Source organism: Podarcis cretensis (assembly GCF_951804945.1).
Source record: "Podarcis cretensis genome assembly, chromosome: 3".
NCBI classification, from domain to species: Eukaryota; Metazoa; Chordata; class Lepidosauria; order Squamata; family Lacertidae; genus Podarcis; species Podarcis cretensis.
In genome coordinates this window covers 109,200,690-109,224,790 of record NC_137172.1, presented here as the reverse complement: position 1 = coordinate 109,224,790, position 24,101 = coordinate 109,200,690, and the positions used below count along the sequence as shown (strand labels likewise).

General features: G+C 41.6%; 1 protein-coding gene across 4 annotated transcripts in view; it reads left to right on the top strand.

Moving 5' to 3' along the window:
* The window catches only part of MACROD2 (mono-ADP ribosylhydrolase 2), a 992,621-nt gene extending 971,980 nt beyond the window's left edge, over positions 1 to 20,641 (top strand). For 3 of the 4 annotated variants that reach the window (XM_079969958.1, XM_079969957.1, XM_079969960.1), the window contains 3 exons: positions 2,748 to 2,834; positions 10,464 to 10,532; positions 15,935 to 20,641. In XM_079969958.1, the coding sequence (XP_079826084.1) occupies positions 2,748 to 2,834; positions 10,464 to 10,525 (149 nt within the window). In that variant the 3' untranslated portion in view covers positions 10,526 to 10,532; positions 15,935 to 20,641. The remainder of the gene's footprint in view (positions 1 to 2,747; positions 2,835 to 10,463; positions 10,533 to 15,934) is intronic. The other variant, XM_079969959.1, reaches the window with a different exon arrangement.
* The last annotated feature ends 3,460 nt before the right edge of the window (positions 20,642 to 24,101 follow it).

Sequence of the window (24,101 nt, the reverse complement as noted above, 5' to 3'; positions counted from 1 at the left end):
AAAATAGGCAAGATAGGATGCCAACAGAGTGGATGCTGCCCACTGATTATCACAATAGGTGAACTATGCCAGTCCCTCTCGCCCAGTGGTAGCTGGCATACCAGCACTAACAACAACATTTATGTGCCGCAATTCATAACCATTGGCTCTATCCGAGCACCTTGCTGCTACCTGGGTCACAAGTGCATGAAGCAGAAAAAAAGTTCATTTGGTTGAAGAGAAGCCAGTTATGCTGACTAGCTAATGGGCAATCTTGAGGCAATGCTTATGAACTTCACATGAGCCTCTTTAGTCCTGACAACATCAGCATGCCTAGATATCCCTGAACGGGAGCGAAATTGGGGAGCTGAGGCACTTACCTGTCACATCATGCCAAGTTTGCTTGGTTAACAGGCAGCATCTCAAAGAAAGCTGCCACAGAACTGTGAGGCATCAGCTGTCAGGCAGGGATGTGGTGTGGATATTTATCATATATCCCAAACATACGTACGTTAGATATTTGAGGGAGCCTCAGTAGCAAACATCTGAAACCTGACAGCTCCCCCCTACTGCAAGATGGTTATTTTTATAAAGCACTTCTAAGCATTCTTTTCCTGAGCTTTTAAAAATGTATAAAGAAACTGAGCACTTTCATATTTTTTTATTATTTTCGGTCATGGCCAATTAATAGTTTCATACTAATCAAACCACTTCAATGGTTTTCACATCAGCTAGAGAATTTATGCCACAAAGGTAACTAACAAATATGCATATATCTTAAAAACCAATGAAAACTCAGTGGGTGATTTTAAATGTGTGCTTGAACTTGACAGATCCTTCAGAAAATATACAGATGATTCAACAATAGAGTGACACAGTTGTATCTGTCAAGTGTGAACGACAGTGATGAGTCAAGTGCTTGGAAAGTTTAGGCCCATTGGTGTCTAACAAACACCAAGGGAAAACCTCCTTTGCTCTACAGAATTCTCAGGAGAAGTCTTGAAATTTTAACATGCATGCCAAGTTGTCATTCCAGAAGTTCACTGACAGGGAAAGTCTGAACACAAAGATGTTTATATGCAATTTAGCAGGGGGTCGAGAAGAAGAACAATAAAAAAAACCAAGATGAAGGAAGGAATATGTTACAAAAATAAAATCACTGCAAGATTTCTAAAAAATATATATTAAAAAATCAGAGAATTTCAGGATTTTGTTGCTGCTGTCTCAAGTTTATTTATTAGAAGACTACTAATAATGAGATGGGACATGGGTGGCGCTGTGGGTTAAACCGCAGAGCCTAGGACTTGCCAATCAGAAGGTTGGCGGTTCGAATCCCCGCAACGGGGTGAGCTCCCTGCCAACCTAGCAGTTCGAAAGCACCTCAAAGTGCAAGTAGATAAATAGGTACCACTCCGGCGGGAAGGTAAACGGTGTTTCCGTGTGCTGCTCTGGTTCTCCAGAAGTGGCTTAGTCATGCTGGCCATATGACCAGGAAGCTGTACGCCGGCTCCCTCGGCCAATAAAGCGAGATGAGCGCCGCAAACCCAGAGTCGGTCATGACTGCACCTAATGGCCAAGGGTCCCTTCACCTTTAATAATGAGATTGCTCTGACAGTCTTGGTTTCAAATTCCCATGCAGTCCTAAAGTTCCCCGAGTGAACTTGGGTTAATCATTCCCATGGCTTCACCTACTTCACAAGGTTGTTAGCAAGATAAAATTGAATTGGTAGATGAGAAAACAGTGTGCACTTCACTGAGTTCCTTGGAGCAAAGGTGTGGGGTGTTTTTTTTAATGACAGAATTGTATCATGTATTTTGACTCTGTCCCTACCCCAGAGATGCTCTCCATTGTCTCTCGAGACAGGTAGATCCCAACAACCAACAAAAGCTTGCTGCCATTGAGTTGAGTGACCCTGAGCAATTTTTCTGTCCCACCTGTAGAAAAGATAGATGATTTGTGCTTAAGGTGTTACATTTTGAAATGCTCGGTCCCTGCATCCCCTCTCTCCAAATTCTGCTGATTGCCTAGCAACCAATTGCTTGATTTCTATAACTCAGCCACAGGGTAGGCATCACAAGCTTTATAGTTGCCACAAAATACAGAAGTGCCATCATGGAAATTAGCTAACAATTGGTCTCTCAGAAATCCTGAATGGTGGAAATCTGAAAGAACAGAGTATAAAACAGAAAAGGGCCCTTTTCCTGTATGTTTCAAATTTAGCATTGTTGGGAGTTTCACTCAGAGCTTCCCAGCCAGCCTCAAGGCGCCAAAAAAAATAAAAATCTTGAGTCCCTGCCATCTACATTTTCTGAAATTTAAATTCTAGTCTCTGTATGAGTGCTCAGTGTGCAAACTCTCCAAGAGCATCAGTTTTAACTCTGTCCCTTAGAGGAAAGGTTTAAATATGTGATTAGGGGCCCATCCCATACTATATTTTGCAAGGAGGAGATTCTTCAGAAAGGATCAGAGAAGAGAAAGTCAGGCAGCCCAGAGGAAAGTCCATACTGCACCAAAGGTTTTAACAGTCCCACTTAACAAAAGAGCACAATCCTGAAACAGCTTTGAAGTAATTCTTTTTTAAAAAAGCCATGCCTCCCTTGCTATCGCTTTTCAGAGAAACCTTTGCCCTTTCTTTGAATGGCTACCACTATCGTAACATTCATAAAGCTGTGTTATGACTAGAAAATAATGGACACTCCGTCTGTGAATGATACATTAATCAAATACTCTGCATGTTGTCCCCCCTCCCCCTTTGTCATTTATAAAGGAGCAGGAGAAGAGAAAGGGAAACATACTGCAGAGCCGGTGCAACCCGAAGGTCCGGGTGATACAGAAAACATTTCAAGTAATGACAGTAAGTTTCCAAATAGCTTTGCTGTTGCCAGATAAATGGCACATTCAGACGAGTGAAGGCTGCATTACAGTTCACCCTTTGATGCGCAGGTAGAATATGATATCATCAAGTCTTCAAAGGTAGCCTACTAAAAGCCTGGGTTGTGCAACGGCTTAGCAGCACTAATTGCTAGCCACAAGGAATGCTGCACTGCCATCAGTTACGCAACTGTAATTTCAATGGGACTTAATGCATGACCAGTCAAGGCTAAGATTGTAGCTCTGACATGCCCATGCCAAGAACTCCATTGCACAGCCGTAGAGGAAAATATGCACGAGCAGACAAAAGCATTTTGTGTTTTTGTTCTCTCTTCCCTCCCAGCTCCACAGTCTCCTGGTGCGCTTTGAAAATAAGTCAGCCACTATTAGAGGATAAGGATTAAAATTAGCTGCGTTTGAATTTAGAGAATGTCATCATTCCTTTCTGTCAACCATATCTCTAAACAGAGTCTCTCACTTCTCTCTCTCTCACTCACACACATACATTTCAGTTAGCTCATTCCAAACACCTTTGGGCCGTTTAGTCAGTTTGAGGTTCTGTCTTACAGAGATATGTGCATTATAAATGCTTGTTGTAAACACAGGTGGATTGTCCTTTTGCTGCATGCCATAGGTAGTTTCCAAGCTCTTAAAATATATATTGGAATAAAATACACCCAGCAGTCTATTCTTGGCTATTATCCCAGTTGAGGAATATTTCTCCTCAGCCCCTAATAACACACATACATTTTCCGTGGTGCTGCAGATATCCAAAGCTTAAACTATGTATTTGTCTTACCAAGTTTCTTTTGGCTTAGACATAACTAAGTTTTCATTTAATTTGAGTAGTTGCATTTTGAGCATGATTCATCTAAATACATTACAAAAAATACATTTGGGGGGGAGGTTGTATTTCAAGCTGCTCCTGAGCATGAATGGTGACTTGCATGATTACTATTGTGCTTTATTGCATTTGGTGTACGCAAACATATTTTACAGGATGCAGGTGGCGCTGTGGGTTAAACCACAGAGCCTAGGACTTGCCGATCAGAAGGTCGGTGGTTCGAATGCCTGCGACGGGGTGAGCTCCCGTTGCTCGGTCCCTGCTCCTGCCAACCTAGCAGTTTGAAAGCATGTCAAAGTGCAAGTAGATAAATAGGTACCGCTCCAGCGGGAAAGTAAACGGCGTTTCCGTGCGCTGCTCTGGTTCGCCAGAAGCGGCTTAGTCATGCTGGCCACATGACCTGAAAGCTGTACGCTGGCTCCCTTGGCCTATAGAGCGAGATGAGCGCCGCAACCCCAGAGTTGGCCATGACTGGACCTAATGGTCAGGGGTCCCTTTACCTTTAAAAATATTTTGCACACCATGCATCAAACTTTGTCATGGTCCTGAAATCTATCTGTATATTTATTGCTTATATACTTCAGAAGTATAGTTGTCTACTAGGGATCTAAGATAGCCATTGCAAGCTGCACATGGGATGCAACTCTGAAGAAGGGAAGCATGACCCCAGGTGTTCTTTGCCTTTCAAATCCTCATAGCAAATGTGCCCTTCCAAAGACAAAGCTACCATTTACATGGGTAGTGAGGAAAGTGAAGGTTTCCTCCTGTTGTTCCTCCAGTGTGGTGTAGTGGTTAAGAGCGATAGATCTGTAATCTAGGGAACCGGGTTCATGTCTCTGCTCCTCCACATGCAGCTGCTGGGTGACCTTGGGCTAGTCACACTTCTCTGAAGTCTCTCAGCCTCACTCACCTCAGAGTGTTTGTTGTGAGTGAGGGAGGAAGGGAGGATGTTAGAGACTCCTTAGGGTATCAAAGCCGGATATCAAATCCAAACTCCTCCTCTTCTTATTCTCCTCCTCCTCCTCCTCCTTTTTCTTTTGTTGCTGAACGGTGGCTGCTGCTTTGGCTCCACTTGCACCCCTCACCTCATGGAGCCAATCCTGACACAGGATTGTGGTTAACTGCAGCAAGGAGGAACGGCCACCACCATTAGGGCATCTGTAGGTCCTACTTTGCAGCAGTCCTCTATTAAAATAAGTCCTCTGTTTTACAGGCTCTCCAGTCTATGCTAGCATAAAGAGGGGAAATCAGGGGTTAGCAGGTACACTGGTTAACTGGTCACTGTCTTCCCCACTGTAGTGAGCTGCATTGCATTTCTATTTAAAGGTAAAGGTACCCCTGATCATTAGGTCCAATCGTGACCAACAGCAGTGCTCATCTCGCTTTATTGGCCTAGGGAGCCGGCATACAGCTTCCGGGTCATGTGGCCAGCATGACTAAACTGCTTCTGGCGAACCAGAGCAGCGCACGGAAACGCCGTTTAACTTCCCGCCAAAGCAGTACCTATTTATCTACTTGCACTTTGATGTGCTTTCAAACTGCTAGATTGGCAAGAGCAGGGACCGAACAAAGGGAGCTCACCCCGTGGCAGGGATTCGAACCGCCGATCTTCTGATCGGCAAGTCCTAGGCTCTGTGGTTTAACCCACAGCGCCACCCATGTAGTTGAGATTGGCTGTCCATGGAAAGCTAAGAAATTTCATGAAAGATTACTGCAGTAGCCCTCTTTGTAATAAAATCCGCAGAAAGAAAGACGCATGTTTCACTTTGGAGTGTGTTCTAAGGAGACATTTGTTGCCCTCCGAGGTTGCATCTCCCATGTATTCTAACTTATGCCACAGATTTAGGGTTGGGAGAGCACACCTTCCCCCTTTAAATCTGTAGAACAAATAAAAAATGAATGAATAGGTTCAATCCAAATTAGATATTCCATTAAGGGAAATTTAACAGAACAGCACCATCAAGCATCAGGCCAGCAGCTGCAGCAAGGTTTCTATGTGAGCGTTGCCTTGATTTAAGTTTGGTGGAACATTTGGCAGGAGGAAAAAATGGGCTTATTCTGGATTCTGACGACCATGTTGATGCAGCACTTATTTTTCTACATATCTATAGAGTGTGCAGTATTATTTAAGCCTTGAACAAAGTCTGTGCACTACTGGTAAAAGGTTTAGTACAGTGGTGCCCCGCAAGACGAACGCCTCGCAAGACGGAAAACCCGCTAGACGAAAGGGTTTTCCGTTTTGGAGGCGCTTCGCAAAATGAATTTCCCTATGGGCTTGCTTCGCAAGACAAAATGTCTTGCGAGTTCCTGCAGGGTTTTTTCCCTCCCCCCCCCCTTTTCCTAAGCCCTAAGCCGCTTATCAGCTGATCCGCTGATAAGCCGCTTAACAGCTGATCCGCTAAAAGCCGCTAAACCGCTAATAGTGCTAATTCGCTAAACTGTCAATGGGCTTGCTTCGCAAGACGAAAAAACCGCTATATGAAGAGCCTCACGGAACGGATTAATTTCATCTTGCGAGGCACCACTGTATTGCAGCCACACACATCCTGACAAGTTTGGAAGTTGAATACAAATGAACAATTCACAAGCAATTCAACAGACTCTTTGCAGGTGTATTGATATATTCATAGCATATGACCAGCATATTTACATTTTTTTGTCTTCTTTATTTTCAAACTTTCATTCAGGTGTGCATTTATTTCAGGCCATTTGAAAACTTTCACACAAGAGCTTTCCTGGGAAACTCCCAGTATCAGCAATGGATGTACCAAAACAGCTTCTTCCAGAGACTTTTATAGGGACAAGTTATTAAAGCTTATGAAAGGTCTCATTCAATCCTGCAGGAACAAATCAGAAGAAAGGCTGTGAAAGTATATTCAGAAGTACTAAAATCTCAGAGACCATATGTTTCTCTTATCTGTTTTACAGTCCATTTACAGTCTTTGGTTCTTTCTAATGGCAAATAACTGTATTATAATAACTGCATTTGTTGCTTTTGCAAAACCGCAACAATAGGCATTATGGTGAGGGAGCTGAGGTTTAGGACATTATATATAAAAGAAGCCTGAATTATACAAAGGTTAGAGCTCAGGTTCCTTTTTAATTTCGATCCCTTTCTGTTTGCTTGGCATATGAGTAGAAACTGCCCACAACACCAAAGCAGATAATTGACTGGTGTGACTGCAGAATCAGATTTCAGCCATGTTGTGTTAGTTCAGGTTTGTTTTGGTCTGTGTCTCTCATTGTAGGGGATTTATCCCCATTCCCAGCTATTGAAAATAAGACAGGACCAGACATAACTATGGTTGATGGAAATGACTAATGTCTTCCTGGACTGCCTTAATAGAAACTTTCTCTTGCCCATGAGTTCCCTGTCCGGCTAATGATGCACATCTCCAGTTCCCATTGGAAAAGAGATTTGAGTGGATAGACATTTTATTTATTTTTGATAGAAATTTTATTTGAAGGCCAAACCCAGTTTATATCCTTGCCTAGATATGTATGGCATCCAACTTACTTACTTACTTACTTACTTACTTACTTATTTATTTATTTATATTTGGACCAGTTATATACCGCTCGTAGTTAAACAAAACTCTAAAGCAGTTTACAACATAGGTTAAAACATCTTAAATACACAGCAAATACCAAAACAAAAAGGAGAGAATTTCCACATTCTATAAAACCAAACAAAGTAGAGCATCCTTGTCAGTATCAAAATAAACATTGTCAAAGAAAAATCAGCTGCAAAAAAATGCAAGGAAAATCCATAGTAAAGGACTAAATTCAAGCAAAATAATTAAAAATGAAAATGAGCTAAAAAGTATAAATTTCAACTTTTCAAAAAAACAAAACCTGATTCGCAATGAAGCAAAAGAAAATCAACTCATTCTTCCCCACCATCGTACATCAATCAATCATCCCATTAAATGACTCAATCCAATTAAATGCCCAGCTCCCTATTCTCTATTTTTTCTGGTCACTGTCAATAATGTGGACAGGCAACACCATTTAAAGCTGCTGCCGCCGTGCCTGGGAACTTCAAGACTGGATTATTGCAATGCACTCTGCGTGGGGCTGGCCTTGAAAGAAACTTGCAACTGATCCAAAATGCAGTCGTCACATTGCTGATTGGGGTTCCATTTAGAAACCCAGTTCCAAATTGAAAGAGTTGCATGGCCGAATTCAAACACATTAGTGTTTAAAAAGCCCGAAATGGCTTAGGCTGCAATTGTTTGAAAGATCACCTAATTCTGTTCACACCCTCTCCACTTTTAAGATCAGCAGTGTGAGCCCTCTTGGCAGTTCCACCAGCCTCAGGAGCTCTGGTGCGGTGGGAAGACTGGGAGATGGTATTCTCTTTGGCAGCTCCTAAGTTGTGAAACTCCATCTCCACCGAGGTGCATCCAGCACCTTCATTCTGTAGTTTTTGTTGTATGTTGAAGACACACCTCTTTCCCTGGCCCATGAATGATATATACCGTAGTTTTCTGTGTATAAGACTATATTTTTTCCTACATTTTTGAAGTATAAAATAAAGGGTTGTCTTATACACGGATAGTGCATAGTTGTTGTTATTTAGTTGTTTAGTCGTGTCCGACTCTTCGTGACCCCATGGACCAGAGCATGCCAGGCACTCCTGTCTTCCACTGCCTCCCACAGTTTGGTCAAACTCATGCTGGTAGCTTCGAGAACACTGTCCAACCATCTCATCCTCCGTCGTCCCCTTCTCCTTGTGCCCTCCATCTTTCCCAACATCATGGTCTTTTCCAGGGAGTATTCTCTTCTCATGAGGTGGCCAAAGTATTGGAGCCTCAGCTTCAGGATCTGTCCTTCCAGTGAGCACTCAGGACTGATTTCCTTCAGAATGGAGAGGTTTGATCTTCTTGCAGTCCATGGGACTCTCAAGAGTCTCCTCCAGCACCATAATTCAAAAGAATCAATTCTTCGGCAATCAGCCTTCTTTTTGCTCCAGCTCTCACTTCCATACATCACTACTGGGAAAACCATAGTTTTAGCTATACGGACCTTTGCCGTCAAGGTGATGTCTCTGCTTTTTAAGATGCTGTCTAGGTTTGTCATTGCTTTTCTCCCAAGAAGCAGGCGTCTTTTAATTTTGTGACTGCTGCTGTCACCACCTGCAGTGATCATGGAGCCCAAGAAAGTGAAATCTCTCACTGCCTCCATTTCTTCCCCTTCTATTTGCCAGGAGGTGATGGGCCCAGTGGCCATGATCTTCATTTTTTTGATATTGAGCTTCAGACCATATTTTGCGCTCTCCTCTTTCACCCTCATTAAAAGGTTCTTTAATTCCTCCTCACTTTCTGCCATCAAGGTTGTGTCATCTGCATATCTGAAGTTGTTGATATTTCTTCCGGCAATCTTAATTCTGGCATGGGATTAATCCAGCCCAGCCTTTCGCATGATGAATTCTGCATATAAGTTCAATAAGCAGGGAGACAATATACAGCCTTGCTGTACTCCTTTCCCAATTTTGAACCAATCAGTTATTCTATATCCAATTCTAACTGTAGCTTCTTGTCCCACATAGAGATTTCTCAGGAGACAGATGAGGTGATCAGGCACTCCCATTTCTTTAAGAACTTGCCATAGTTTGCTGTGGTCGACACAGTCAAAGGCTTTTGCATAGTCAATGAAACAGAAGTAGAATTTTTCTGGAACTCTCTAGCTTTCTCCATAATCCAGCGCATGTTTGCAATTTGGTCTCTGGTTCCTCTGCCCCTTTGAAATCCAGCTTGCACTTCTGGGAGTTCTCGGTCCACATACAAGGCCTGCCTTGTAGAATTTTAAGCATAACCTTAGTAGCATGTGAAATGAGTGCAATTGTGCAATTTTTGGGATTGGGATGTAGACTGATCTTCTCTAATCCTTTGGCCACTGCTGAGTTTTCCAAACTTGCTGGCATATTGAATGTAGCACCTTAACAGCATCATCTTTTAAAATTTTTAATAGTTCAGCTGGGTAGTGCATAGTACATTTTCTTAATTTTGAGTCCCAAAAATTCTGTCTTATAAACAGAAAAATACGGTATATAGGAGCCACCCTATTCTTGTGACTGTAATTTGTTTTTAAAATTCTATTTTAATTGTATTAAAATTGCTGTAACCCATTGTGAGATATTAATGGAGTAAGGAAAAATAATAACAGCATGTCTTGGGTGCCTGTGCAAATTCTTCTGCATAGAGTAGCAGCTCAGAGAATCATCCCTGTGTAGGGCTCTGTGGCCTGTGTCTCAGAGCATTTCTTCAGTAGTCAGACAATGAAGGAGCTCATGAAGAATAAAGGAAATAAAGTGGGAAGCATACTTGCTGCCTGGACCTGCATTATATAGCATTTGACTGTAGTGCTTGATAAATACTGTTTTGCCTATCAGGTCCTGCTGTGATGCAGCTATTGGATTCTCCCAATCTTGTGAGATTGGAAATGAAAACATTGCAACATCTGAATATTCTTCATGTAAAAATTGCACCAAATAACATTAGTGATAATATCAAAGGTGGTATTTCAAATTGGGGGTTGGAGGGTGCCAGATTCACAGCAATTATAGCAACATTCCTATTTAAAGAAAGTGGAATTGGGCTTTGAGGTGTGGAACTTCTCATAGAAGTGCTAGCAGTTCAAATAAATTTGTATTACATATTGATGTTTGGAAATGCAATGGATTGCTCTGAAAATAAGGATATAGTTCAGTTACTAGTGCTAATAAAAATGTGCAAAAGTATAATCTTACTACTATTTAATTTGTAGTTGAAATGAATAGTCAGGCTGAAGACACAGATGAACCTACAGAAACCCAGACAGACAATTAATTTGTAGGTAAGTCAATTCACTTTTCTTTTCTGTCGTTATTCTTTCTTTTCATTAGCTGGCTCATGTATGATTCATGTATAGTCTTTCTGCAAGTTTTGGGCCTGTAGAAACCAAGAAAAACAAAAGAAAAGGAGCATGAATCACACTTACATTCCAGAATTCTAAAATTCAGGAGATTGTATATGTGCCAATCACACATTCAGTCCCAGCTGTCAAGGGCTGAAGATATGTATGGGCAACAGAACTCCATTATATGAGTATCTGAGTAAATAACTGGTATGAACCAAACTTTACAGCTGCAACCATTTTCATGTTTGCAGAGAATGGAAAAAAAAGAAAAGAAGAGCTGCCACCATTTCAGACACAGCTGCTAGTTGTTTCAGAGTCATGCCAGATTCACCTTCCATTTATCTATGTGATGAAGAAAAATAATGCTTTTTCTGAATTGGCCATGACATCACTTCACATGCAAAAGGGGTGGGGAGAGATTCTGCTACAGCAGATATGCCACTACTGTGTCTGATCTTTATAATATCCTACCCATGAAAATGAGTGATCATCTCTCTATATATTACTGTATATACAGAAATGTAAAGGGAAGGGGGCTAAAGTGGTCTATGATTAACCATGAAATCCTACACATGTCCTCTCAGAAGACATTCAGTTTAATAGGACGAATTCCAAGTTAAGCGTGTCTAGAATTACAACAATGTGACCTACATACAATTTTTTAAAAAATATATATAAAAAATGGAAATTAGTTGCCAAATAAATCTGGTAACAGCGTTCTGGATGACATCCCAAGAGAGGATGTATTCTGTGGTCACCAAGGTGGGACCCCTGGGCACAGATGTGCCCAGGGAGACATTTGCTTGAACCCACAGGATTTCCTCCACCTGCTTCTTGCTCAGTTTATTCTTGAAAGAAGCAGGTTGTGTTGTGCCTGTGTCTGTTTCCTCGGTTGACATGCCCTACAGCCCCAAAAGCTTGGCAACCCCTTAGATATGTATATTTTATTTATTTGTATACCACCCTTCATCTGAAGATCACAGGGAGGTTCACAACATGTGTGTGTGTGTATTAGACCAACAAAACTCCAGCAAAAGCAATGTGAGCAGTTAAGAATGATGACCTTTTTAAAGCTGGAACTCACAGGAACTCTGTTCCAGCATCTCTTAGGTGTATGCCATTGCCATTTTAAGAGAACAAAGGAGATGTTCATGGTGAAGTTTTTCTAGAAAAATAGCACTGCAGAATGAGCATGTTGAATTAGTTTAGGAAGATGATAAGCAATACCATATTTTTCGCTCTATAGGATGCACTTTTCCCCCTCCAAAAATGAAGGGGAAATGTGTGTGCGTCCTATGGGGCGAATGCAGGCTTGCGGAAAGCAGCCTGCAGCCTGAAGCCTGGTGAGCACTGCGCCAACTCCCACTGCACTTGCCGGGCTTCAGGCAGCCATCCGCAAGCCTTCTGAGCGCGGCGGGAGTTCCCACTGTGCTCGGAAGGCTTGCAGAAAGCTGCCTGTTCTGGGGGCTGGGGGAAGCTCGGGCTTCCCCGGCCCCGGCCCCCAGCCCCGCAAGCTCCAGGAGCAGTGGCGAGGTTGCGTGCAATCTTGCTGCCGCTCCTGGACCTGGGGGGAGGAAATAATTCCCCCCTTTATTCCCCCCCTAAAAACTAGGTGCGCCCTATGGAGCGAAAAATACGGTACATACTGGCTAGAATTAATCTTTGCAGTAGACTGGCTTTTGAACTGTCCTGCTATATATATATACCCTAAAAGATGTGCCAATTCAGAGTTTGGTTACAGAATAAATAAAATAATAATAATTACTCACAAATATTGGCACACACATATCAGCTGCATTCCTAGATAGAAAAACAACAACCTGTGGCTTGCTGAAATAAGACAAATTCCTGTCACACCCTAATTATAAAATGCAGTTTTGAGAGCACTTTGGAAGATGGGTACTACACACACACAGAGAGAGAAACAAATCCGTTTCTACCATTCTTTTGTAATGCTTGTTACAATATACCAATATCATACAGACCGTGATGTGTTTTTTACACTCATAATGGGATTTTGTGTATCTCAAAACCAAATATAGAAGCTTTGTAACAGTGGCAGTTCTGTCACAGAGATTTTCAAAGCGTCTTATTACTACGTGTACCTTTTTGTCCTTGTCAGTATATTGACAATATACTGCAGTGCTGCAGATGGGAGAAAGAAATAGGGCCCTGCTATAGCCTCCGTTTAAAAAGTTGTCAGGCAAAAAGGAGGGGAGGCCACACACAGCATAACAATTAAAATGCTACATTGAAATTCTTTTTTTCAGTTTCACCATCTAATCCATTTTTATTCTCTCTCTCGGCATTTATATACTAAAAATAAAGCTATCAAGTGCTTGCCATTTTAGAAATAGTTTGAAAGGCTATGACCTCCATTGAGCAGAAAAATATAACTAGTTTCTATAAATTGCTTTCATCTAAATGGAAAGACACTCTTTTTCACTGAGTAGTGAATTGAATTATTTATTTTCCCCACAAATATATGCATTAGGAGATATCAGGTGGAATTAACAAGCAAAAAAAAAAAAAAGAAAAAAGAAAGTTATTAACCAATTCCATTGAATCTTTGTATGTTTCATTCTCGTGGAAATAAAAATATCTGATTTGCAGAAGGTGGGAGCAATCATTCAAAACTTAACCTACTCTTGTACCTCAGTACTTCATGTATTAGTCATGGTTAGATAGACTTGACCAGGGTTGCAGAGACGGCAACCACAATTTATTTATTTTTATATTGCAGGTGAAACTTTGTTTACAGTGCATATAGGCTAAGAAATAAGTCTCACTGAGTTTAATAGGAACTATTTTCAGGTAGGATTGCTGCCTTAAAGTCTCCACTAGAAGGTCGAGCAACTTGTGCACACGTATAAATACAGATATTTTAAATAAATGTTTATTCAAAACAAAGGAAAGAATGGACAAAAGTACAGACACTCCTATCTTGGTTTAATAAATTGAGGTACGAATGCCATCTTTTGGCCACACAAACAGGTTCTTCCCTCCTCTCCTCATGTGAGCCACACAAAAAAGCCAGAAAGCCTTCTACTAACTGTAGTTTAACACTGAAGTTATTACCAGCCATGGTTGGAGGTTGGCTTAATATTCTTGTTTGTTCTGAGGCCCTTAGCCACAGTTTCCCAGTTTGGTTGAAACAGGAAACTCTATTTAAGAGACAGGGCATCCACAAAGGTGCTGTCTGTTCAGCCGAAAGGCTCATTCATACTTTGGAATCTTAAGATGAGATAGATATGTTGACGAAGTAGTGAAAAGATAATATACATGTAACAAGAAATTGGGGGAATGAAGGACACAGATAAAATATATGAGAAACTCATGCAGGGTAATGAGTTGAAGAGATGGAAGATAGGATAAAATAATACTTAACCAAACATGAAGCAGTATAATTACTTACTTATAATAAAAGATAACGTAATAGCAAAGAAGCCTGGAGGAGGAGAGAGAGAGGAACCCAGCCAGGTATGCCCGTATATGCAGAGAAAAAGCTCAGGAAGATGGGGAAAACTTCAGAACAAATAATCCCTTTCACTGCAGACCTTTTACAGAGTCTAGTGTTATCGCCTTGTCTGATCAAAAAGCTTTTGTCATCTGCACTAAAGAAACTATAAGGAATCACTAATTGAATAAGCCATTTTTTAAAAAACAAAACAAAAAACTATCTCTAATTCATATTTATATCATTAGGCGATGTTTCTCAGAGTCCTTCCACTTTCGCCCGCAGAAGCTTTTAAAAATAGCAAGTAGGCAAAAGATTAGAACTTTGTGACGGCTAGAAACACACGTTCTAAGCAGATGAGATCACTCTCTTCCTTCCTTTCAGTTCCCACAAAGCTAATCAAAAAAAGGAAGCATAAGCTTTATGATGCACCACGAAGATAATTCAAGGTGATTCAAAATTAATAACTGATGCTAATAATGCTTTGGATGCAAGCTCACCATTTAATTACTCTGTGATAATCAGTTTCTAACATCCTCATAATTAAGTGCAATAGTTCATGGTAATGCTGGTGGTTAAAAATATGGATGTCACAAAGGATAGCAAATACTGCATTTGTAATATACATCTACTAGCTCACTGCCATGCTCATTTCACTGCGAGACAAGCATCTCCACCCACAAAAACGGTGCAACCCGATTACAATTAATTACAATTTGTCACCCTGTTGCACCTCTGTGACCAGCATTCATAAGACAAAGCTGGCTGCTGTTAGTGCACGCTTAGGACTTTTTTTATTAATATTTTTTAACTCCTTACTTGGACTTGCTGCTTATTGAGCATCCATCCCAATTTGTTTGCACCAAGTTTGCAGAGAGGTGAGAAGATGTTCCGGTAACTTCTTAGTGAATAGCATACAACCTAAAAACTACAGTGGTACCTTGGGTTACATACGCTTCAAGTTACATACGCTTCAGGTTACAGACTTCGCTAACCCTGAAATAGTACCTCTATTCAGGATGAGAACAGAAATCATGCTCCGGCGGCGCAGCAGCAGTGGGAGGCCCCATTAGCTAAAGTGGTGCTTCAGGTTAAGAACAGTTTCAGGTTAAATACGGACCTCCAGAACGAATTAAGGACTTAACCCGAGGTACTACTGTATATGGGAAAAGCTTATGCCCCAGTTCCAAAATTAGAAATCCTTAAGTTAAGCCGGTAAGTTTGCTGGTGCAGAATGCAGGCCAGAGCCAAACCACCAAACAGAAGGGTCCAGGAGGCAGCTGCTCCTCAGTTTTTCCTCCACATATTTGCAAAGCCAGGACTACTAAAATGTAATGTCAGAAGTAGCCTTCCGAAAACACAGGTAAAAGTATGTTGTCGGTGGTCCTGTAGAGTTCTGTGACATTACAGTAATTTCATGATGAGTTGTTTTCTTTCCAGTACGTTTCCTAGCACAATTCAAAGTGTTGCTGCTGACCTTTAAAGCCCTAAACGGCCTCGGTCCAGTATATCTGAAGGAGCGTCTCTACTCCCATCATTCTACCCGGACACTGAGGTCCAGCACCGAGGGCCTTCTGGCTGTTCCCTCGCTGCAAAAAGCCAAGTTACAGGGAACCAGGCAGAGGGCCTTCTTGGTAGTGGCACCCACCCGGTGGAATGCCCTCCCACCAGATGTCAAAGAGAAAAATAATTACCAAACTTTTAGAAGACATCTGAAGGCAGGCCTGTTTAGGGAAGCTTTTAATGTTTAATAGGTTTTTGTATTTTAGTGTTCTGCTGGAAGCCGCCCAGAGTGGCTGAGGAAACCCAACCAGATGGGTGGGGTATAAATAAATTATTATTATTATTATCATTATCATCATCATTATTTCCATCCCTGCAGACGACCATGCTGAGAGAAGAAGAGAAGAGGAGAGTGGAACAAGAACTGCAGTCACTGGTGCACTATACGACAACTTTATGACTAGCAGACAACAGCACATCAAGGAGAGTGCGGGGTGGGGGGAGGGGGACTAAGGACAAGGATCCTTTCCATTCATTTCTCGTCTTTGTTTCGTTTTATTCAGTACACAACATGACGCTTCTCTACTTTGGTTACAATGTCCTGGTTCAATCTTCTTTGCTTCGACCCTGTATGTTTTTCATCTTCTTTTGAAAATCTAAGCCCCTCTGCAGAATATGTCCGCGCACACACACGCCCTAAATATTATTTCTCAGCTCTAATACCTCTTCAAGGCAACATGTGTGAATGACCTTTAAACGTTGTTAGAAATCCTCAGAGGTCTAGGGGAATGTTCATATCCTTTGCCATACTGGTACTTGTCAGCCTGTCAAGGCCAGTGCCTCGTAGTGTTCGGCTTGTTATACTTTTCTATGGGCAGCGGGGAAAGTATAAGAACTAGAAATGCATAGAGGCGTGTGAATGGAGATTTCAGGACCCTCGTGTCAGATATTACTGCTGCCATGTGGAATCTGCTCAAACAAACATTTCTGGTGTTGTTGAAGTTGCCTGCAGGTAGCCTTATGCAAACCAGAGGTTGGAAAATATTTCCATATGGAGATTCTCCCTAAGATTGAGCCAATCCATCTGATAAGAGGCTTGCAAGCATTGCTACTCCTGTGTTTATCAGTACACTTCATGTAGTGGGCTGGTGACAACTGAATTGGCTGTCGGGTGCATTTTAAGTTATCCTTCATAGATGTATGAGGTTACTCATGGGCAAAAAAAAGAGACATAGGCTATGGAGTTTCTAGACTAACTTGACTTTTCATATGACAATCAATTTCCGTAGTTAGCAAATCCTTTGCTAAACTACTCACGGCGTGAAACATTTTTGTACCCCAATTGTGTTGCCACATGGCCCAATATTTTATTATCTAGTAATGGTCAGTTAAGATACGGAACATTACTATCACTTTTGGTGCCCTCTGATGAGAGGGAGAGCTGATATTCTGCATCTAGCACATTATAAAATGTGGCTTCTGGCTTTAACAATTTCTTGTCAACTCTTGTTATATTTTCAACTGCATATGCACACTTTTTAATACATAAAAATGCAATTAACAGTTATTTGGTGACGAATGTTGTACCATATGTCATCTGTTCTGCTCGCAAATGCTGTGCTCGACTTAAAAACAAGAATTTTACATTCATTTTTCAACCACACTGTAAATTAAAATGATACCCTACTTGCAAGATTGAAAGAACACACAGCATGAGTCCATGGTTTGATATTCTGAAAACTATTTTCCAACTGCTGTTAAAAACAATTAGAGGAATGTTTTTACATTATGAGATTCTGGTTTAACTTATTATGCATAGACACCATCCTCCACAGTCCTAAAATAATTTTAGGGATTTTCAAAACAACAGCAACAACCCCAAACAATAAAGGTGTAGGGTTTGTGTGTGTGAAATTAAGCTAAAATCTATCAGCCCTACTCTTTTTCTTCCAGTTTTGCCAACTTGAATTTGTAACAAAGTAGTAAACATATTTTAAGCTTCCACAATTGTATAAGGAAATATGAATTAGTTTACCGCATGCCACGGAGGTGGGTTACCAAGCCAAGGCTGCTGTTTCCATTGTGATCTATAGTTGTGTTGCCAATGTATGGGCAGGGGAAAGAAACACTGTGCTATGAAAACATGGCATCGTCTATTGCTAATTTCACCTGTCATTTTCAACCATCTGTTGCGGTGATGTCCAGAAAGTAAGATATTTTTTTTCCATCTGGAATCAGCATTAATATGAACCTAGGTTCCCTGTATAATAAATTGTATGGGTTACATTTAAATCCATGTCGTCTGATATTTTGCTATACTTAGTAAGAATGTATTTTAGTCTCCCATTATACCTGTGGAGCTCCTGTGCCTCTTCTTTTCCATTCCTGCTAACTGGAATCAGAAGTATCTTTTTTATGTTTTCTGCCCCACCTCCCTTCTCTTTGTGTTGATTTATCATTTCTGGTAGATTCCACGTACTGTGATCGAAGGACTAGCAAGCTATATGTCACAAGACACACCCCAAATAAGCAGAAGCAATCTGCATGTGGAAGCAGCCTTCAGAGAATGGATTACCTTGCCCAATTTGATCCAATTTGAGGTGGTGGGGCTTTGTAAAAATCCCACACACAACACATGGGGCTACCTAAATGATACCCTTTAGTGACTCACATGTGTCTCACTACTTATCCACACTTCCTGCCCTGCTGCCTTCCTCTAGGGAAAACCATTCTTTATGCTCAATTGGAGCAAATGGCAATTTGGGTTTTCTCCAGATTGACGTTGCCTCCAATTTAGCACTAAGGAGCAGGTTTTCCCCAGGAAAGCAGAGAGGCAAAGGGGGAAACCTCAGAAGTGTGGACGAGCCCTCAGTCGAGTTGATATGCTCAGCCAAACATTGGCTTAGCTCTGCATGACGTGGCAGTAAAAAAGAGAGTGGAGAGGAACAAAGCAGTATATAAATTCAATAATAAATAATAGAGCAACTGTGAACTCTCCAGAATCCCATTAAGCCATAATTTGGAATGTTACATCATGTGAGCCAATTTTTCCCCCCATATGGGATTGTAAAGTTGTATGGGTGAGATTCGACTAAGGAGTCCCATCAGTGGACGCCATGCACAAGAACCTCTGCTTGTGCAGTGAGGTTCCCCGTGCCCCACCAAGCACCCCTTGAATTGGTTGTGGGGGGTTCAGGAGAACCCCTGGGGGGAAGATAGGGGAGATGGTTCTATCCGGTAGGTTCCTGGCAGAACAATCAGAAAAGTGAAGCTGAATTCCTCCCCGTGTGTTTTTGAAAATAAGCAATGTGCACGCAATAATATAGTTTCTCATTTTCTTTCGGCTTGTGCTATACAGGCACGTGCTTATGCAGGCTAAGTAGTCTATTTTAAAGAGCTTAGTTAGAAGTACACACAGTAGATTCTACAGAAAATATCAAAGCTGGACATGAGCTTCGAGGTGCATGGGGTTAAATCCAGACTATGCCTCCTGCCTCCACCCTTAGCCATATGTTTGGTGCTGCTTGGCGAGTGTGCCTGTAGGTGGTATCTGTGAACATGAAGATCCAACTGGGCCAGTGCACAGCAGCAGCAGCAAATTATTCCTCCAAAAAGCCTCATCTCTGTATGTAGTGGAGAACCAAAGCCTACTGGCATCTAAATCCCCTCAGGCAGCATTGTAATTATGTTTTAGAAAGGAGCAGACAAAAAGGGGACCAGGCTAGACAATAGAGGAATGTAGAAAAATATGCAGAGACACGAAAAGCTGTTTGAACTTCTACTGAAAATGGAGAGGTGCACGACATAATTAACTTCCAAAATACTTGGATTGGAGCCTATCTGCCCCCCGCCCCCATTGCACATGGCAGTAATTTCATTGCCATTTCCACTTAACCTTGGTCCTCCTTAACAGTGGTGCTTCTTTCTGAAAGTTTTGCCTCAGGATGCTATCACGAAGTGTGAAGCAAACACAGAATCTCAGACGGCAAAGGTGGGGAACGTCGATTAAATCGCAACAGTCTGGTGTCAGATTTGACTCTGTGACTTACGATTTTCTCATTTGGGAATGTAGGGCTGTATGTGCTTTCAGATCAGGCGGGGTGGGCGTTTTTAAACTAAATAATGCAGGCAATAATACAATTCCCATTTTCTCAGCTACCGCTGCACACAGAACACTCTTAATACAGCCTGAGTAGATTCTGTTAGAGCTTAGAGAAACACACGCACAGTAGGCTCTATAGAAGATATTAAAATGTGTGAACTCTTACATTAACACCAAGTTTTACTGACATCTAAAAGATATACCGCCCCCCCATCCTGGCTGCCTCCACAATACTTTGCACATGGAGAACAGAGGCCCTATATTACTTGTGTTTGCATCCAAAAACTATTATCTTAACGTTATTGTTCCTAGGTGTCCTTTTCATGTCCTCATTTCTACACTGAGGGGGGAGACTCTATGCTAGCAACTGTTCTGATGATTGACAAGTTTCCTTTTCATAAAAAGTTTACAGATGAGATGTCTGGGACATTACTTTCTCTAATATTGGACCGCATACTATTCACTGCAGCTAACTGTAAATCTCTCCCTGAAGCACTGAAAAGCCTCTTTTGTGAATTAACACTGTTCTGCTTATGCACTTGATTTCAAAGAAGACATTTCTCTATATGCAGTGCATGTTCGCTTTGCTTTTAAAATGACAAAGTTAGCAAAATACGTTGGATATATTTTCTTGGGAAATAGGATTTTTATCATACAATTCATCAAGGATTTGCCTTACCCTGACATTTGTGATATAAAGAAAGTCAGAAAAAAAATGTAATTTTCTTGATCAAAAATATGTTTTTACTTCAATGCAAATAAATGTAGTCTCTTGCTTGCAAAATATCTTCTAATATAGACTGCTAAATAGGGTTAACACAAGCCTCTTTTGTTAATCTGACATTTAAATGCTGGAATTGCTGATGAATCTGTTCTTTTCCTTTTGTCTGTGCCATACATAACTGAAAACTCTAACAAATGATGCCTTCATACTAAAATGTTTGTGAAAAACAAAATCAGAATAAAATTTGTTCTGAGATTGAAGCTGAATTGCTTGTGTTCCTCCCAGATATGCAAAATGTGTGTTCCATGGGCTCTGTGCTATTTAACATTGAGTTTAGTCCTATCCACATTGTCATTGATGTTTTCCCTGAAGAAAGAGTGTTCATGATGTTTGGAGATTACAGTGGTGCCCCGCAAGACGAATGCCTCGCAAGACGAAAAACCCGCTAGACGAAAGGGTTTTCCGTTTTTCGAGGCGCTGCGCAAGACGAATTTCCCTATGGGCTTGCTTCACAAGACGAAAACGTCTTGCAAGTCTTTTCCCTTTTTTCCCCTTTTTCTAAGCCGCTAATAGCCGCTTAGCCGCTAAGCCGCTAATAGCGCTAAGCCGCTAAGCCGCTAATAGGGATGCTTCGCAAGACGAAAAAACCGCTAGACGAAGAGACTCACGGAACGGATTCTTTTCGTCTTGCGAGGCACCACTGTATTCAAATATCAAAAAATATTGCAAAAGCTATAGAGAACATTATTTAAATATGAATTCTGATGCACAAAATTCTCACCACTCTTGAAAGTTCTGGCCTTAGTACACTCAACAATACACTCTCACCCTGAGATCATCAAAAGTATTGCTGAAATATCTGAATCTATACCAACACAGAAGTGTGTGCACCAATCACAAGAATTGGTTCAGACACCAATTCAATGCTTCAGGAAACAGCCTGCCTCATCCCAAAATGCTTTGACAGCCGCCTGAATCAGCTCAAATTTTGTTTAATGGTTGGTGGTTTGCTTGTTTCCTTTGTCTGCATGAAGGGCAGGTGGGAGGCACATATCCTGAGAAAGAGCACATGCCAAAGAGTTATGAGCTCTTGAAAAATTACCAGTGGCAATGTTTATCCCACACATTCTCCAATGATGCTTGTTACTTGCCAACTCAATTCTCAAGTAAGCTAAGGGAAGTTTGCCTTCTCAAGGGGGCTGGAAAAAGAAGGTAGCTGTAGGATTGTCAGTATGCTATGCTCTACACTATGAAGTATAAAACGTGCAACAAGCCCATATCTGGTAGTTGATGGGCCTAGTTCCAAAACAAAAGCCCCAGAATTTCTCAAATATAGTAGCCCAACATTTCCCTGTTTTTTTAGTCATAAGAGAAAGGTAAGTTAAAGGTACAGGTCCATTAAGTCCAGTTGCCTACAACTCTGGGGTTGCAGCGCTCATCTCGCTCTATAGGCTGAGGGAGCCAGCGTTTGTCCGCAGACATGCTTCTGGGTCATGTGGCCAACATGACTAAGCCGCTTCTGGCAAACCAGAGCAGCGCACGGAAACGCCGTTTACCTTCCTGCCGGAGCGGTACCTATTTATCTACTTGCACTTTGACGTGCTTTCGAACTGCTAGGTGGGCAGGAGCTGGGACTGAACAATGGGAGCTCACCCCATCGTGGGGATTCAAACCGCTGACCTTCTGATCGGCAAGCCCTAACACAGCCACACAAACATGATCTAAAAAGGTGTAACATAGGAAGCTGTCTTAAACCAAGTCAGACCATTAATCCATCAGTGTTTCTCAAACTTAGGTCTCCAGCTCTTGTGAGACTACAATACCCATCATCCCTGACCACTGGTTCTGATAGCACGGGATGATGGGAACTGTAGTTCAACAACGACTGAAGATGCAAGCTTGAGAAGCGCTGAAGTTCATTCTGGTTAACACTGACAGACGGTGCATGAGACATTAATGGATTATTTGGATTATCCCTGCGGCGGGGTGCGCTCCCGTTGCTCGGTCCCAGCGCCTGCCAACCTAGCAGTTCGAAAGCACCCCCGGGTGCAAGTAGATAAATAGGGACCGCTTACTGGCGGGAAGGTAAACGGCGTTTCCGTGTGCGGCTCTGGCTCGCCAGAGCAGCGATGTCACGCTGGCCACGTGACCCGGAAGTGTCTCCGGACAGTGCTGGCCCCCGGCCTCTTGAGTGAGATGGGCGCACCAACCCCAGAGTCTGGCAAGACTGGCCCGTACGGGCAGGGGTACCTTTACCTTTACCTTTAAGGTGATCTTATTAGGAGATATGAATGGAGTGGTCTCTACAAATATGGATAAAGCACAAAGACAGGTGGTCTCTAAGGACGGGAGACTACCTAAGACCTTTTTTGAAATGACTGAAAACATGGACCTGATTGATATCTGGAGAACAAGAAACCCTCTTGAGAGAGAGGGAACATTCTTTTCAGAGGCACAAATGACATGGACAAGAATAGATCAAATATGGATTACTAGTGGAATGGCTCCAAGGATAAAAAAGGTGGAAATCTGCCCAAAGACATGCTCCGACCATAACGCAGTGAAGATGGAAATGAAACTAACAACAGCTGGATCCTTCAGATGGAGAATGAATGACACCCTATTGAGAGGTGGAGATTTACAAAAAGGCCCAAAAAACCTTGAAGGACTATTTTGAGATAAATCTGAGGACAGATGTTGAGAAAAGAGTGATTTGGGACGCAAGCAAGGCCGTGATGCGAGGTTTTCTGATACAACAGAACTCTTTAAAGAGAAAGAAACAAAATGAAAGGAAGGATAAGATTCTGGAAAAAATAAAAGAAGGAGAAAAGAAATTGAGGTCTAAACCAAAGTCTCATGAGATTTTGAGAGAAATTAAGTTTTATCAGATGCAATATATGGAATTGATGAATCAGGAGATAGAATGGAAAATCAAGCAAATGAGACAGAGGACATTTGAATCAGCGGACAAATGTGGGAAACTTCTAGCATGGCAACTGAAGAAGAGACAGAAACTAAATACAGTCACAAGCTTGGAGGTGGATGGAAAGAACATTTTTAAACCAAATGAGATCAGCAACTGCTTTCAGAGCTACTTCAGGAGATTATATGCACAAGGGCCGGAAAATGAAGGAGATATAGAAGATTTTCTTAAGAAATATGGATTACAAAAAATTTCGAAACAAAGTATGTTGATTTTAAATGAGAAAATAACAGATCAAGAAATGGAGGGTGCCATTCAAAACATGCAACTAGGGAAATCTCCAGGACCAGATGGACTAACCTCCAGATATTATAAAGCATTGAAAGAATGGTTAATACAGCCGCTTAAGGAGGTTTGTAACGAAATATTAGAGGGGAAAAAGGCACCTGAATCGTGGAAAGAAGCATTTATTACACTTAACCCAAAGACTGAAACTGAAAAAAACCAGATCAAGAACTACCGCCCTATATCATTACTTAATGTGGATTACAAAATATTTGCTGATATTTTAGCAAAAAGACTGAAGAGGGTGTTAATGGAGGAGATTCATAAGGACCAGGCAGGCTTTCTCCCAGGAAGACACTTAGCAGATAATGTAAGGAACATAATTGACATTATGGAAATGCTAACTGTAAATATTAATACGAAGGCAGTCCTAATCTTTGTGGACGCGGAGAAAGCCTTTGATAATATCTCTTGGAACTTCATGAAGAAGAATCTCCATGGGATGGGGGTAG